The sequence below is a fragment of the Cyprinus carpio genome, chromosome B16 (genome assembly GCF_018340385.1).
Source record: "Cyprinus carpio isolate SPL01 chromosome B16, ASM1834038v1, whole genome shotgun sequence".
NCBI classification, from domain to species: domain Eukaryota; kingdom Metazoa; phylum Chordata; class Actinopteri; order Cypriniformes; family Cyprinidae; genus Cyprinus; species Cyprinus carpio.
Genome location: NC_056612.1, coordinates 24,931,858 through 24,945,505, shown reverse-complemented (window position 1 = coordinate 24,945,505; position 13,648 = coordinate 24,931,858). Strand labels below are relative to the sequence as shown.

General features: G+C 38.0%; 1 protein-coding gene across 1 annotated transcript; it reads right to left on the bottom strand.

The window, feature by feature from the left end:
- Positions 1-1,482: 1,482 nt before the first annotated feature.
- nr2f5 (nuclear receptor subfamily 2, group F, member 5) lies at positions 1,483-13,159 on the bottom strand. Its single transcript, XM_042741684.1, has 4 exons — positions 12,354-13,159; positions 5,250-5,530; positions 4,376-4,622; positions 1,483-3,016 (listed from the first exon to the last, which is right to left on the bottom strand). Exons 1-4 carry the CDS (start codon positions 12,718-12,720, stop codon positions 2,700-2,702), a joined length of 1,212 nt encoding a protein of 403 aa, XP_042597618.1. The 5' UTR covers positions 12,721-13,159; the 3' UTR covers positions 1,483-2,699.
- Between the last annotated feature and the right edge of the window lie 489 nt (positions 13,160-13,648).

Here is a 13,648-nt window from a genome sequence, read left to right as displayed (position 1 = left end):
CTTAAAATGAAATTCAAATGGTATGACAATTCGAGATTAGACCGTACAGAAATTGAAATCTTCATGTAACACTAATGCACACTACATACACGCAATGCTCATGTTGTTAACATTAACAATTTGAGAAAGAAAGTGTAACGATAGTAATAATTCGCACAGTTAGATGTGATGTGCGGTAAGTGATCATTAGATTTAATCACCATTGGTAGTGTGATTTATTGTAATATTTTTTTCTCAGTTGGTCAGAACAAAAGTGGCAGAGTTGTTACTTGTTCAGATGACAATATCCGGTGAAAAATCTAATTTGGGTCATATATTCCAAGTCGTAGGCTAGAATCTGTGATTCCTAGGCACAGTATCCACACCAGTGTGGTGACTGACAGCCACACATACTCCTCAAAACATTGTATTCTTCCGCGCTGGAGCCATGCCTGTACACAACCCACGCAAAGTAGATAATTCCGCAAATAGCTGTAATTGCAGGTTTTCAAACAGAGATGGTGACAAAGAGGCAAAACTTACAGACTGCAGCTTTAAGATATTTTTGATGAAATCCGAGAGCTTTCTGACCCTGCATAGACAATGCAGCCACCATGTTCAATGCCTCAAAAGGTAGTAAGGATATTGTTAAATTATTCCATGTGACATCAGTGGTTCATCCATAATTTTATGAAGCTATGAGAATACTTTTTGTGCAAAAAGAAAACAAAAATATCAGATTTATTCAACAGTTTATTCTCGCGTTGAAGACATGAAGACTTGTTTTCTTTGTACACAAAAAATATTCTCGTAGCTTCATAAAATTACAGGTGAACCACTGATGTCACATGGACTATTTTAATGTTGTCTTTACTACCTTTTTGGGCCTTGAACGTGGTAGTTGCGTTGCTGTCTATGCAGGGTCAGAAAGCTCTCAGCTTTCATCAAAAATATCTTAATTTGTGTTCTGAAGATGAACATAGGTATTAGGGGTTTGGTAAGACATGAGGGTGAGTGATTAATGACAGAATTGTAATTTTTGAGTGAACTATCGCTTTGAAGCCCTACTGTCTAAAATGGAAGAAACTGCCATTAAGTAACAAACTAAGTAAAATAAGGAAATATTTTAGCATTTTGGAAAAACCCACTCATAAGACTGACAAACATGAAGTAATGTTTCAAGGTGACTAGAAGTCATGTGATAAAGTCAACTGATTTAAATTGACCTGTTTAGTGCAAATCCAATCCAAATATAACCAAATATCTTTGTACAATGGTTCTTAACCATTAATCATGGTATTGGGAACACTGACCTGGAACGCGTTTTGCCATGGAGATAAATACCTGAGGAAAAACCTGCTTCAGTCAGTCAGACACATCAGCATTTTGGGTTCAGATCCATTTTTTATGCACAACAGGCTATTAAGGAGTGGCCCAAACCAGAATAATACGAGAATGAAATGACAAACAGGAACAAAATACCACACAAAAAAAACAACAACAACAGCAGCAATTCAGTGAATGACAGACTTTTATTTAATTAATTCATTTCTTCAAACCTAAAATACAGAAAAACATATTTTGATAGAAATATTCTGTGAACTAATACAACAGGTCCTGCTTTCAAAGGTCCAATGGCTTTTATATCCAAATGCTGCCTTAAAAGCTGTAGTGCCATGTTAAAAAAATGTGACAATGGGGTTTAAACATATCCAAACGAGCAAGAAAATAACAAAAATACTTGATGAAACCTACAGTATGCTACACAATATACTTGGTCATCAAAGGCAGACTATTGGCATAATTGAGGTCTTGAGTTTGTCGGGTGAATTAGGGTAAGCTGGGTCATTTTTGCATGTTTGACTGCCACCTCAATACTTTACACAATCAAGCAAGACTTCATCCTATGACAACCCAGTTAGAATATGGTACAGTTAGCATAGACTTTGTTGGCTTGGACAATGTTCAATGTTCCGGACTTTCACAAATGTCCCAGAATACCCTATTTTACCCTAGTGTTTTTCTTGAAGCTACAGGAGATAAACACCTGTATTTAACAAGACGCATGTTGTGCTTGACATGGCAACATTCTGTCTAGGTGTGCTGATTATTTGGATGCAGCTGAGAAAAGCACGGAAAGTGAGGGTTATCTGGCTGGTTTCAAGTGCCTCTTTCAAGTCTTCCCACTTCATCAGAGACCTAAATGCAAAAATCAACAAGACAAACAAAATTTCACCTTAGTCATCAATTCCACAAAATGCTCCCGAGAGTTCAGTTGCCTGTCCTACTTTGGCAATGGCTTTCTCTCCAATGAGTCTTGCAAGAGTCATGCCTTTTTCTCGGTTGTATTTGGGGTGAAATACAAACCCCCAAACAAACAGACAGAAACTTGACTCTCCTGTTAATACAAGTGGTTTTCGAGGTCCATCTAATAGCTGTTCTAGTAAAGTTTTGGCATCAGCTTTAATGGCTTCTGGTTGAGTCAAAATCAGGAATGGATGTTCTCGTTCAGTCCTCATTCATAGAAAACCTCTGTAGGAAACAGTTCGGTGTCTATATGAGCGCTGTGGTCCATTCCCCTTGATGGAACAAACAGCTGGTGCTTCAGGTAAGTAAGCAGGTGATGATGTGGCAGAAAGGGGCGTGGCTTGCTAACAGATTCTCTGCATCGGCCATGACCCCATGGCGGCGGGGGTGTGATATGGATTATGGGGGCAGGATCAGGGCCCATTCTCATTGTAATGGAGTGAGATGGGCCTGTCTCTCTGGACGGGCATGTAAGGCCAGTTGTAGCTGGAGCCAGAAAGGAGCATGTCCCGCAGTAGGGTCTCGATGGGCGTTTTGCCGACCAGTCGCACGAAGAACAGCTGTTCGATAACAGGAGAAGACACGATGCGCAGGGAGGGCAACCGTAACAACAGGCGGCCGAATCGGTTGGGTTGATTGGGGTATTGGTTCCGCACATACTCCTCGAGAGCGCACTGGGACTTTTCCTGGATACTCTCCACATGGGCCACATCAGACAGACCCATGGCATCTGAAGAAGAAAGTAAAAACAGATGGGAAATTTAAGAAATATTGTTCTACAGTATCTATCAAACCATCTATCCATCTTTCTACAAATCAATAAATCTATCTATCAGCTATCTATCTATCATATCAGTGTATTGACAAACTGGATTGTGGGTTCTTACTGAAAAGACACATCTGAAATAATCAAGTGTGTAAAATTGCACGTTTTTAAGGCAAGTTCCCCTTCGTCATTCTCTTTGTCACGCTACTTCTCACTGGTGTATGCGTACACTTAATCCTGCTGAGCTTCAGTTCTGATAACAAAAGATTAATTGCTTCATATTTCTATGAGGGCGAGGATCCCCGCTGAGCGGGACACAACCGCCACTTCTGTCCCATGAGTCCAAATAAAGACATGTATAGTTACGGTAGGCAACGTTTTGTAAGGGGGGCACTGATGCGTCAGTCCCTGGCGTAATGTCAGTAAAGCCTTGCGTGCTTCTGCACCAGTCCCCATCATGCTGGCGTTGCACGGCAAAGGCATCTCCCTCTCTCTTTGTTTTTCACAGTGTGAACACGCGCTGGGAGCTGCCACCGCACCGCGTCGGGCAATCGGGGCGACTGGATGACATTAGAGGCCTTTCGGGTGATGTGAGGTGATAGGAGGTTTGGGCTGAGGTTATGGGCCACAAGAGTTTGTCTGTCCCTGTTAGCTCATGCCGGCGGATCCCGGCAGGGGGTGGAGTGGGGCTTTGGCTGGAATTGCAGGATGGATCACAGTGATGCCCAAGGCTACAGAGGTTATGTAGGTCACGGCCAGACTGAAGCGAATCCCTCTTGCTGCAACTCAGCATGCATAATTCAGTCATGTTGGTGGAAGTTGAGGTGGGGCAGGGGGGGGGCTGCTTGGCTGGTTTCAATAATAGATGGATGCGTGAAGGATTGAGTGATAAAAAAACGAATCGAGAGTGGTGGGTTCAGTCATCCATTTGGAACAGTGCAGGTCTGGGCTGGAAAAGGGTTTCTGACAGGTAGACCAGGGAATCAGAAATAATCTAAACCAGTGGGCAAGACATCTCTCAATCTGAAGCTCTGTACCAAAGCGTTTGGCAGCGGCATGGGAAATCCTGCCCATCATGAATGGTTTGGGTGTAAAACGTTGTTTGTACTGTAACGTACGTTATGTAATCAGGTACCTTTTCTATGTGTTTCGCTTAGTTAGTAACAAACACTATTGGAAACCCCACAAAATAATCAGGTCTACTGACAACTAGACCTAAACAGATCAGCGAAACAGTTCCAGGTGTTTTCTAAATGGTATTATTGAGGTGTATTAAGGTAATTACTAATCAAATCAAGTAGCCTTAAGGTTAGTTGTTCTTACCAGAGGTGAAGAGTACTATGGACTTCAGACAGGAGTATTCGGCCGTGTCTACCTGAAGGGCTTTCAGTTTCTCCACCTGCTCTTGGAAGACACGTATGTGGTCCATGAAGGCCACCACTCTTTCGGCTGACATGGGGGAAGCATGTAGACCAGCAGCGGCCAGCAGGGGTGCTACATGCAGTGGCATAGAGCACTGAGCAGCATTTAGAACAAACAGCTCACTCCACGACATACGCAAAAGTGCCACCTACACAAAAAAGGCCCACACCTGTGAGACATTGCAACAGATAGTCCTTTTTTGAAAAAATATTTTAAAAATACTAAAAAAAACCTTAAGATATAAAATACATTAATATAAATGTGTTTTTCTTGTGCATAAAGAAGTAAAAAACAAAATATATTACTAAGCATAAAAATTGCATACATTTAATTAAATTATAAATTAATGAAAAAAAAACACTGATGTCTTTTATTATAATGCTGTCACTGTTAGCAATATACCACTCAAGACAGTGCATTACAGTCATTTTATCTAGTTCAAGTGGGTTTCAGTAAAATTATCCCTCATCCATTGTAAAATCACAATAACGATTTATTGCTTTAATTTAGTTTCTTAATAGATGTTCCAATAGACAGTGAATGTTACTCCCAAGAAAAATGTTTTAATAACTTTTCTTTTCGACTGATGTTACCAGGATCTCTTACCACTTTTTGTTATTGATTCAATAAATAAATAAAATTAAAAATATTATAAAATATTAGATAAACTAAAAAATATATTAAGTTACAAAATTAAAAAAAAAAATGTTTAAGAATACGAAAATAAAAATCGAAAAATCTTAAAAATGTATTAAGTAAAATGAACTTGATTTACCTGGTCCATGAGCTGTAGGTCAGGAAAGAAAGGGATGTTCTTTGCCCACTCCACAGCGCTGAACAGCAAACGGGCGGCCAATTCACAGATATTCTCGATGCCCATTAGGTTGTTGGACTGCATGCACTGGGCTCCATAGCGGGACGTGGGGTACGGCTCGGCCCGTAGGAGCAGAGAGATGAAGCCTGAGAGATACGGCTGCCCGTTGTATGGGTCACTCCCGTTGCTCAGGTACTGTCCTGGACTGGACTGCGAGTTGGACATACGACCCCTTTGCACAGCTGAGGAGGAGAAAATAAAAAGCAAAGAACCATTAGAAGAGGATATTGATGTGTTTACTTGCAAAAACAACCAAATCCATCCACCACAATAGATCAAGTGCCCTTCTGCTTTCTAATGTCTAAGCAACTGCAGTCATAGCATCTGTGAAACCCATCAGAAAGATGCCGACCCCTCTGCTATCCATCAATGAGTAATGAGTGAGTGAACACTATGGGTGAAATGGTGTTTTTCACACTTCTTCAAACAAATGGTTCAGCCCGAGGCGAAGGGCAAAACATAGGCCATTCCTGTAACGATGCAACTCAGTGCCCATTTGGGAAACACCTGTTTAACTATCCTGCTGTCTGGCCAATAACTCCATTTACTATTAACCAGAGGGAGCATGAAATGAGCACAGAATGAAAAAAGAGACTGTGTGTGTGTAAGAGAGGGTGACAAAAACACAGAGGAAAATGTTATTGCTCAGAGGTTTCACAGACATAATAGAGTTTCATGGAAGTGTCAGCTCTATCTCAGTTGTTCCTCATAAAAGACAGACCAAGACCTGAAAGTATCATTATCGTTTTATTTTAATAATTTGAATAAAAAAAAAAAAATAGCCAACAGCACATGCAAACCCTGAATCAGATGAATGGTAAGGGGGAATTAAGGTTGAAAGAATGACTAAATGAGGAACAAGGTGTTTAGAAACTATAGATGACCGATATTTGAGATTGTCAGCTTCGGCCCACCAATCAGATTAGGACATGCAGTGGTAGAAACACCCACTATGACCAACAATACAGCCACTCAGTAATCTCTAGCTAGGAAATCACACAAGATCAGGACTCACAATGAAGATTAAAAGGAAGGAACAAGTCCACAAGCCTCTCATTATGATATGAAATACAAGCATAGTTTCCTTTAGGAAGGGAGAAACAGAATGGTGAGGATTCAGAAACTTTTGTTTGGGAAACTGCAGCTACATAATGAATGCTTCAGCAATGTGTATAATTTACAACTGAAGCTTTTCCTTTTCTGTTTTATACAGTTACCAAGTGAAAATGATTTTTTTTATAAATGTTATTTGTGAACAAACAATAGTACAGGTATTTTAAAAATATACACTACCAGTCAAAAGTTTGGAGTCAGTACAATATTTTGAAAGGAGTCCCTTTTGCTCACCAAGGCTGCATTTATTTGATCAAAAAACAAAATAAAAAACAGGAATATTGTGAAATGTTATTTTAAAATATCTGTTTTTTTATATTAATATATTTTCAAATGTTTTTTTTTTCCTGTGATGCAAAGCTGAATTTTCAGCATCATTTCTCCAGTCTTCAGTGTCACATGATCCTTCAGAAATCAGTATAATATGCTGATTTGCTTCTCAAGAAACATTTCTCGTTACAGTTACATTTAGTCATTTAGCAGACACTTTTATTTAAAGAGACTTACAAATGAAGGACAATAGAAACAATCAAAACTAACAAAAGAACAACATGTAAGTGCAAATGACAAGTCTCAGTTAGTCTAACCCAGTACATGTACCAAGGTGTAAAATGAGCAAACTCAAGCACTTGCATTCTTATGAGGCTCTGATAAATCAAAAAGTGAATGTGCTTCACGTTTGTCAGAGGATTAACACTTGACTCACACTCAGAGGTCAAAAGTTACTGTAACTGGACTTTCCTGTTTCTCGTGTGTTTTCCCTGTTTGTCGTTCTCTCCTGAAACTGGTTGTGATGGAGCTCTGGCATACCATAAGACAAAAAGGGCGGGGACAGGTGCACAGTATTTGCTGAGCAGAAATGTGTTACATTGGGTGTTCAACCACATTTCTGCACAAATATTCAATCACTCAGGTGCACAGATTTATTAAACCTTACTGACTGAATTATTTTGAATTAGGAGCAACTCACACTTGAGTAAAACAGAAGTGCATGCTTTCACAGAATGTGTTACTAAAGACATGAACAGTGAAACCAGTTGTCAAAATGCATTCTTGTACCATTTTTTGGTTTATAATTTTTCTTTTACCACCAGCAGTGTTATTTTAGTATTATTTATATAGTATTATGGAATTGACTGATGTTTTGAAATAGCAAAATGAATTTTTGAAAATGAATGAAAAAATGAATGAAAAAAATGAATTTTTTTTTCAGTTTTCATTTTAGTTTTTTTAGTTTTTTTTTTGTATGTGCATTTTGGTATTTTTTAATAGTTATATTTGGCTTCAATTTATTTCATTTTTAGTTTTAGTAATTTTAGTACTTGCCATGGAAACATTTCAAGTTTGTTAAGTTTTTCACCTAATATTTATTTATTTTTATTTCAGGATTTATTTAAATGAATGATTTTTTTTTTTTTTACGTTTTAGTTTCAGTTAATATAACAACAACATGATTATCAGCATAGCAATAAAGAAAAAACAATGTTTGTTATGCCCCTGATTTTTGTGTTAGATATAGTGAAAAATGGTTTACACCACAACTACTTCTTTTTATATATATAGCTTTTCATATTTCTAAAAATTCTAAATCTGTTCAAAGCATATAATATCTAGGGGTCTCAAACTTTTGAACACAACTGTGTTTGAAGAATCCTAAGGCTTTATGTTACACAGCAAATCAGAAAGAAGAGTCACCTCTGCCGGAGGTCACCTGTTTAAACAGGTTGAACAGCAGGATTAGCCAATCGACCAGGTGGCAGAGTGATATTTACCCAAACCCCACAGAGAACTGTCACATTTGGACTTTGCTATGATCCTGTCTATTATTAATGTTTACTTTCCATTGACCTATATTTCACCCTGCACATGGGGAGTGACTGACTTATAGGTCATGGGATGAAGTCACAGTTTCAGAGACGCTCGGCAGAAGCAGCACGTGGTGGACATGCGCTGTTTACTGCATCTGCCCGCATGCTGCATCCATCCTTGGCCATTCTGCATGAAATCTTATACAATTTTTTTTTTTTTTTAATAATGCTGATTTTTTTTTGTTTTAATTTTTTTTTTTTTTAGTGTTTTTTTTTTTGTTCTGCATACTGGCCCAAGTCAAAGTTTTCCACCCCCAAATCTCTCTATTTATTCTGATCTCCATATATGGCTCAAGTCCCTCTTTCTATGAGATTTTGTATGCCAGCACTTCTGCATGTGAGTGTCAGACTTCATTCAGTCCACACTGGTCGTTTTCTAGTTCTGACAAAGGTCACGACCTTGCGCATTGGAACATTCCAGCAGATGCACGTACTTGCAGAAGCCTGTGGAACTGACAAGGCAATCACACTGCTTTCTTTCAATCAGAGGCGCCCTTTGTCAGGTTGGAATGTCAGTCATGTCAAGAGCAGCCGTAAGGTGTAAAAACAGGTAGAGCAATCGAAGAAGAGGAGCGCTAGGAGGAAAATCATCTCTGTGAATCTAAGACATGAACGCACTAGCTGAATCCTTCAGATCATTCTGTTATTACTTACATTTGCACTCTTAAAAAGGTCCTTTATTGGTGTTGATGGTTCCATGAAGAATCTTTAACATCCATAGAAGCTTTAATAGGAAACTTTATAGTGGCAAAAGATTCTTTAGTTTAGATTATTAAAATGTTCTTCATAACAAAAATAAATGTTCACTGAAAGGTTCTTTGGAGAACCTAAAATTATCTTTGGTTACACTTTATTTTAAGGTGTCCTTGTTACAGTGTAATTATACATTTAAGTATGGAGTCATATTAATTAACTACATGTACTTACTATATGGTTAGGGTTAGAATTTGGGTTACTTGCATGTAATTATATTCATGTATGTAATTACCTTAAAATAAAGTGTTACCTGGTTTTTCTATGGCAATGCTGCAAAAACACTCTTTTGGAGCCTTTATGTGTAGATCCAAAACCTATAGTAATCCTTCAGAAAATTACTGACAGCATATGTGTTTGGAACAATGTGAAGATAAGGAAATACTTACAGAAATTTCACTTTGTGTTGAGTTACATTAAAATTGACACAATTTTGGCTTCTTTGAAGCTTCCACAGAACATCCCCAGAAGGTTCTCATGTGGAATCAGGCTGTAAAACCATCTATTTTTAAACGAGAAGGTCACTAAAAAGTATATGCGTATACATGCATCTGTGTAACCGGCAGCGTGATCTGCCCCATTTATTACCAAACACACGTGATAAACTCGTAGGAGAGAGTGGGATTTCTGAGCACTGCAGAAAACAAAGAACCTTAGAGAGAAACGCGTTTGACCTCATCCGTAACAAGCAAGCCATGCAAGTCTAACAAAGATCTATCAAAGGCATTATCTGTCTGATAACTGATTCCAAACATAAAGCCAGCTTGTTCTTCTAATCCTGTCAATCAAAGGATATATAAGCATCGCACTCCTGCTGCAATTCTTCCTTCATCCTTGCATCTCCTCAAACCCAACTTTATTCTTAATACTTAATATCTGTTAACTACCCATTCGCTATACATTAATATTTCCATCTTCCTTTAATCAGGTTGTGCAGGAAGATGTCTTTGAGTATCTTAAAGCATGCCAAATCCATTTATCTGTATAGCACTCAAGGACTACATGAACTAGAGGACTTGACAATCAAGCTGTAATATCCAGGAGTAGGAATCTGATTTATTTTGCACTCGTACTGCACTCATGTGAATCCATGCATGCACTGCCAGAAGAAGACCTTCTGGATATTTTATGTAAAATACTATACAGTGTTGAGGAGGCCAGACACGACACTCAAGCAGAAACTGTATAACATACTATGAATATATCATAATATTTATGTAGTTTATTAATTTATCTATGCACTTATCAAAGATTGTGACCGCCTCAATTTGAACCTTGGAAGGAATCTTTATAAGTGCTAGAAGACACTTCACTATCGTTTATATGTATATGTGAATACTAAACATAAACCTCATAAACCCACAAGGTCCACAGTATATGAGCCAAGTGTTTTGTTTGTTTGGTTCAAACTGTGTTATGACTGCAGATAATATGCAATAGCTCAGTACAAGGTGCTTCTCTTTGCAAGTGACTGAATTGCATAATTCAGAGAAGACATCATTTATGAATGAAAAGAAGAAGCGAGGCTGCATGTGTTCCTGTCTATAGCAATTTTGTCTAAACAAATGCAAAACAACCCGAGTGAAGGGGGAAAAAATTCATATTATTGATTTAAATGAATGCATTCAGACAGGTAAAGCAAACCAATGTCTTTTCTTAACTGCTGAGGAGTCTGATGTTTTCACAAATTCAAATAAACGTGCAAAACAAAGGCTGACATTCCACATGATTTCAATGCGTTTACATTTTAGTTTCAAATAAATTAATCACACTATAAGGGGTAAGTCACATTGGAACCGCCTGCCATAGGCTTTTCTTTAAAAATGTAAACACTAAATCAATTATGAGAGACAAAACATAAAAAATATAATGAATAAATTCTATTAAAAAAAATGTTTTATGAATAACTGGACTTTTAATTCTTAGGACTTTCATTCCTTTGTGACAACTAGCCCCGGTCTCCACTAGGCATTGGAAAACTAGATATTGATATTTTCTAATTCAACAATCCACTGAGGAATGTCAAAGTATAAAGTGGCTACAGAATATTATGGACCCATATTTGTCATTGAAACTACCTTCTAACATGAAGCTCATCAAAGGTCAACAGACTAGAGAATGAAGAGGTTTTCTCTGGTTCTTTCAGTTTGAAAACATGACTAAATGAATTTTCCCTGCAGTAATTTTCATAATCCAAATGAATGAGGAACTTGGCAGGGCTTTCACTATTAACTGCAGAGGACAACAACTTATCCACCACCATGGAATAAAAAATATAAAAAAAAACATTTTTGAGAACGACAAATTAGTATTTAAACTCCTCATTTTAAAGTCTCATGTTAATCTGCAAAGAAGGGAATTTCTTGTTTCATTTGTTTAAAAAAAATAGTCATGTTGATGTTGAATGTTATTTGGCCAATTAAAAAGCAAATAGCTGAGATTAGTCAAAAAAAAAATATTTGAAACAAAATAGTTATTAAATAGGACATTATTAAAATAAATTGCTGTTGCGATGAACATTTAAACAGAAGCTGAAGAAAAAAAATTATCTTTCCATCTCTCATAAAACAAACATTCATTAATGGTTATGTTTATCATACTAATGAAGAACTTTTTGTTTTTGTTGTTGGCATTTGGTTCTTTAGAGATAAAAGAGTTCTTTGAGCAACAGTTTTTGATGTTACATTGTAGGTTCTTCACATTAGCACATGGATCTGGGTTCTCAAAAGCACAGAACAACAGAATAAACAGTTCTTTGAGGAACTTTGCCCTCAAACCCCTTAACTTTAGATCTGTCACCTTTGACGTCAAAATATGTTTGAGGAAAATTACACAAGTATTCCGCTGATTTGTAGACGATATCATTTTACACTTGTAACAATAATTGTAGCAACTATACTTTTTGTGGAAAATATGGTTACAAAAAGTTCCATTTAGAACCAAAATCCCATAGTGATAGTTAGTTTTTTGGAAACTCATCTACTGGTACTTTAGAGAACAAACTAATGATCCAAATGTCACAATAACTTTTTTTTTTTTAATCTTCAAAATCAATATAGCCTAGAAACTCAAGAACCGTATGCAACCAAAATTAACTTTATAAGAAGAAACTCAAGAGCCACTAATGAACCATTATTAAGGATGGTTTGATTTTTGGTCATTTTTTTAAAGTGTTCCCTACCTTCAACTATATTATTTGAATCATTTTACATTTCTGTTCAGGTTTTTCAGAACTGTATCTTTCAGTTGCATGCAGCAGTGTAGGTCTTACCCTCTCTCCTCATTCCGACCTTCAGGCACTTCTTCAGGCGGCAGTACTGGCACTGGTTCCGATGGTGCTGGTCGATGGGACAGTCGCGGTTCCCCCGGCAGGTGTAACTCAGGTTCCGTCTGACCGAGCGCTTGAAGAAGCTCTTGCAGCCCTCGCAGGTAAACTGGCCGTAGTGTTTGCCGCTGGACTTGTCCCCGCACACCATGCAGTCCACATTGGGAATTTTGTCCCCGGAGAGCGCGTCGTTGCCCGGGGTTGAACCGGAGGGAGTTCCCGGTGTCCCGCCGGGCTCCTGACTGCACATTTGCAGCTGGGAGCCGGGATCAGCCGAAATGTTCTCTTGCCACTGATTTACTACCATTGCCATGCTATCCCGCAACACTTTCTGTGGTAACGACCGATACAATGCGACTCGTTTCCAGCGGCGAGGAGAGTTCAAACGAGATCACCTCCGAGAAAAACTTGATATAGCGAAACTTTACTTCTCTACTCAGAGGAGGTCTTGGAATATTTACCAAGTAAACAAGAAGGTGGCATAGCTAACTATTGTGAGAGAAATCCCAAATGCATGTTCATCTTGGAGTTTCAGAAGCTCCGAATGCTGTCAATATTGCGCGATAATGTCCGCAAGATACGAGAAGATATCCGTTTCAATCTTAACAATCTTCTCGAAATCCCACTTGTGAAGTTTTGCTTTATTTGCAAGACGGCTCGCGATCGTAGATAATATAAGTTATTTAAAGGAAAAGACAAAATAAAGAGCGCTTTCCAATCATCACACTGATACGATACCGTATTGTTATTTTAGTCAAGAGAGTACGCGAGATTGTGTTGAATGGTGTTGAGGGGCATGTAAATAAAATAAAAATTATTAAACGCTAATATTTTTTTTTTCCGTATGACAGTTCTTTGTACAGGAAAGTTGCTAAATAATCCGTCAAAACTTGTAGATTCTGTTTACAAGAGGAGATTCAGCGTGTTCCACTCGCCAGCTGTCTGTTTCATCTCTGAGAACCGTAGTTAAGAATTCGGTGAAAGTGACACTAAACAGCAGCGCTTACCGGAGCTCCACCCACCACAATGCATATAAGGAGAAAGTGACCATATTAGTATATGGAGGCTTTAAAAGGGGGGGGGGTTTGGAAAGGTTGGGTTTTTAAATTGTTAGTTGGGGTTGTTAATAAAGAGTCTTTGTCCAATTGGACAAAGGCACTGCTCTGGCACAATTAATGTGAATTGTTTAACAATCTTAAGCAGAGAGAATCTCAAGAGATATTAACACTGATTTTTTTTAT

Coding starts and splice junctions, on each gene's coding strand:
- nr2f5 (XM_042741684.1), bottom strand. CDS start 12,720: ATGGCAATGGTAGTAAATCAGTGGCAAGAGAACATTTCGGCTGATCCC. Junction 5,531..12,353: donor GGTCGGAATGAGGAGAGAGG/GTAAGACCTACA, acceptor TCTCCTCCTCAG/CTGTGCAAAGGGGTCGTATG. Junction 3,017..4,375: donor CATAGTACTCTTCACCTCTG/GTAAGAACAACT, acceptor TTTCTTCTTCAG/ATGCCATGGGTCTGTCTGAT.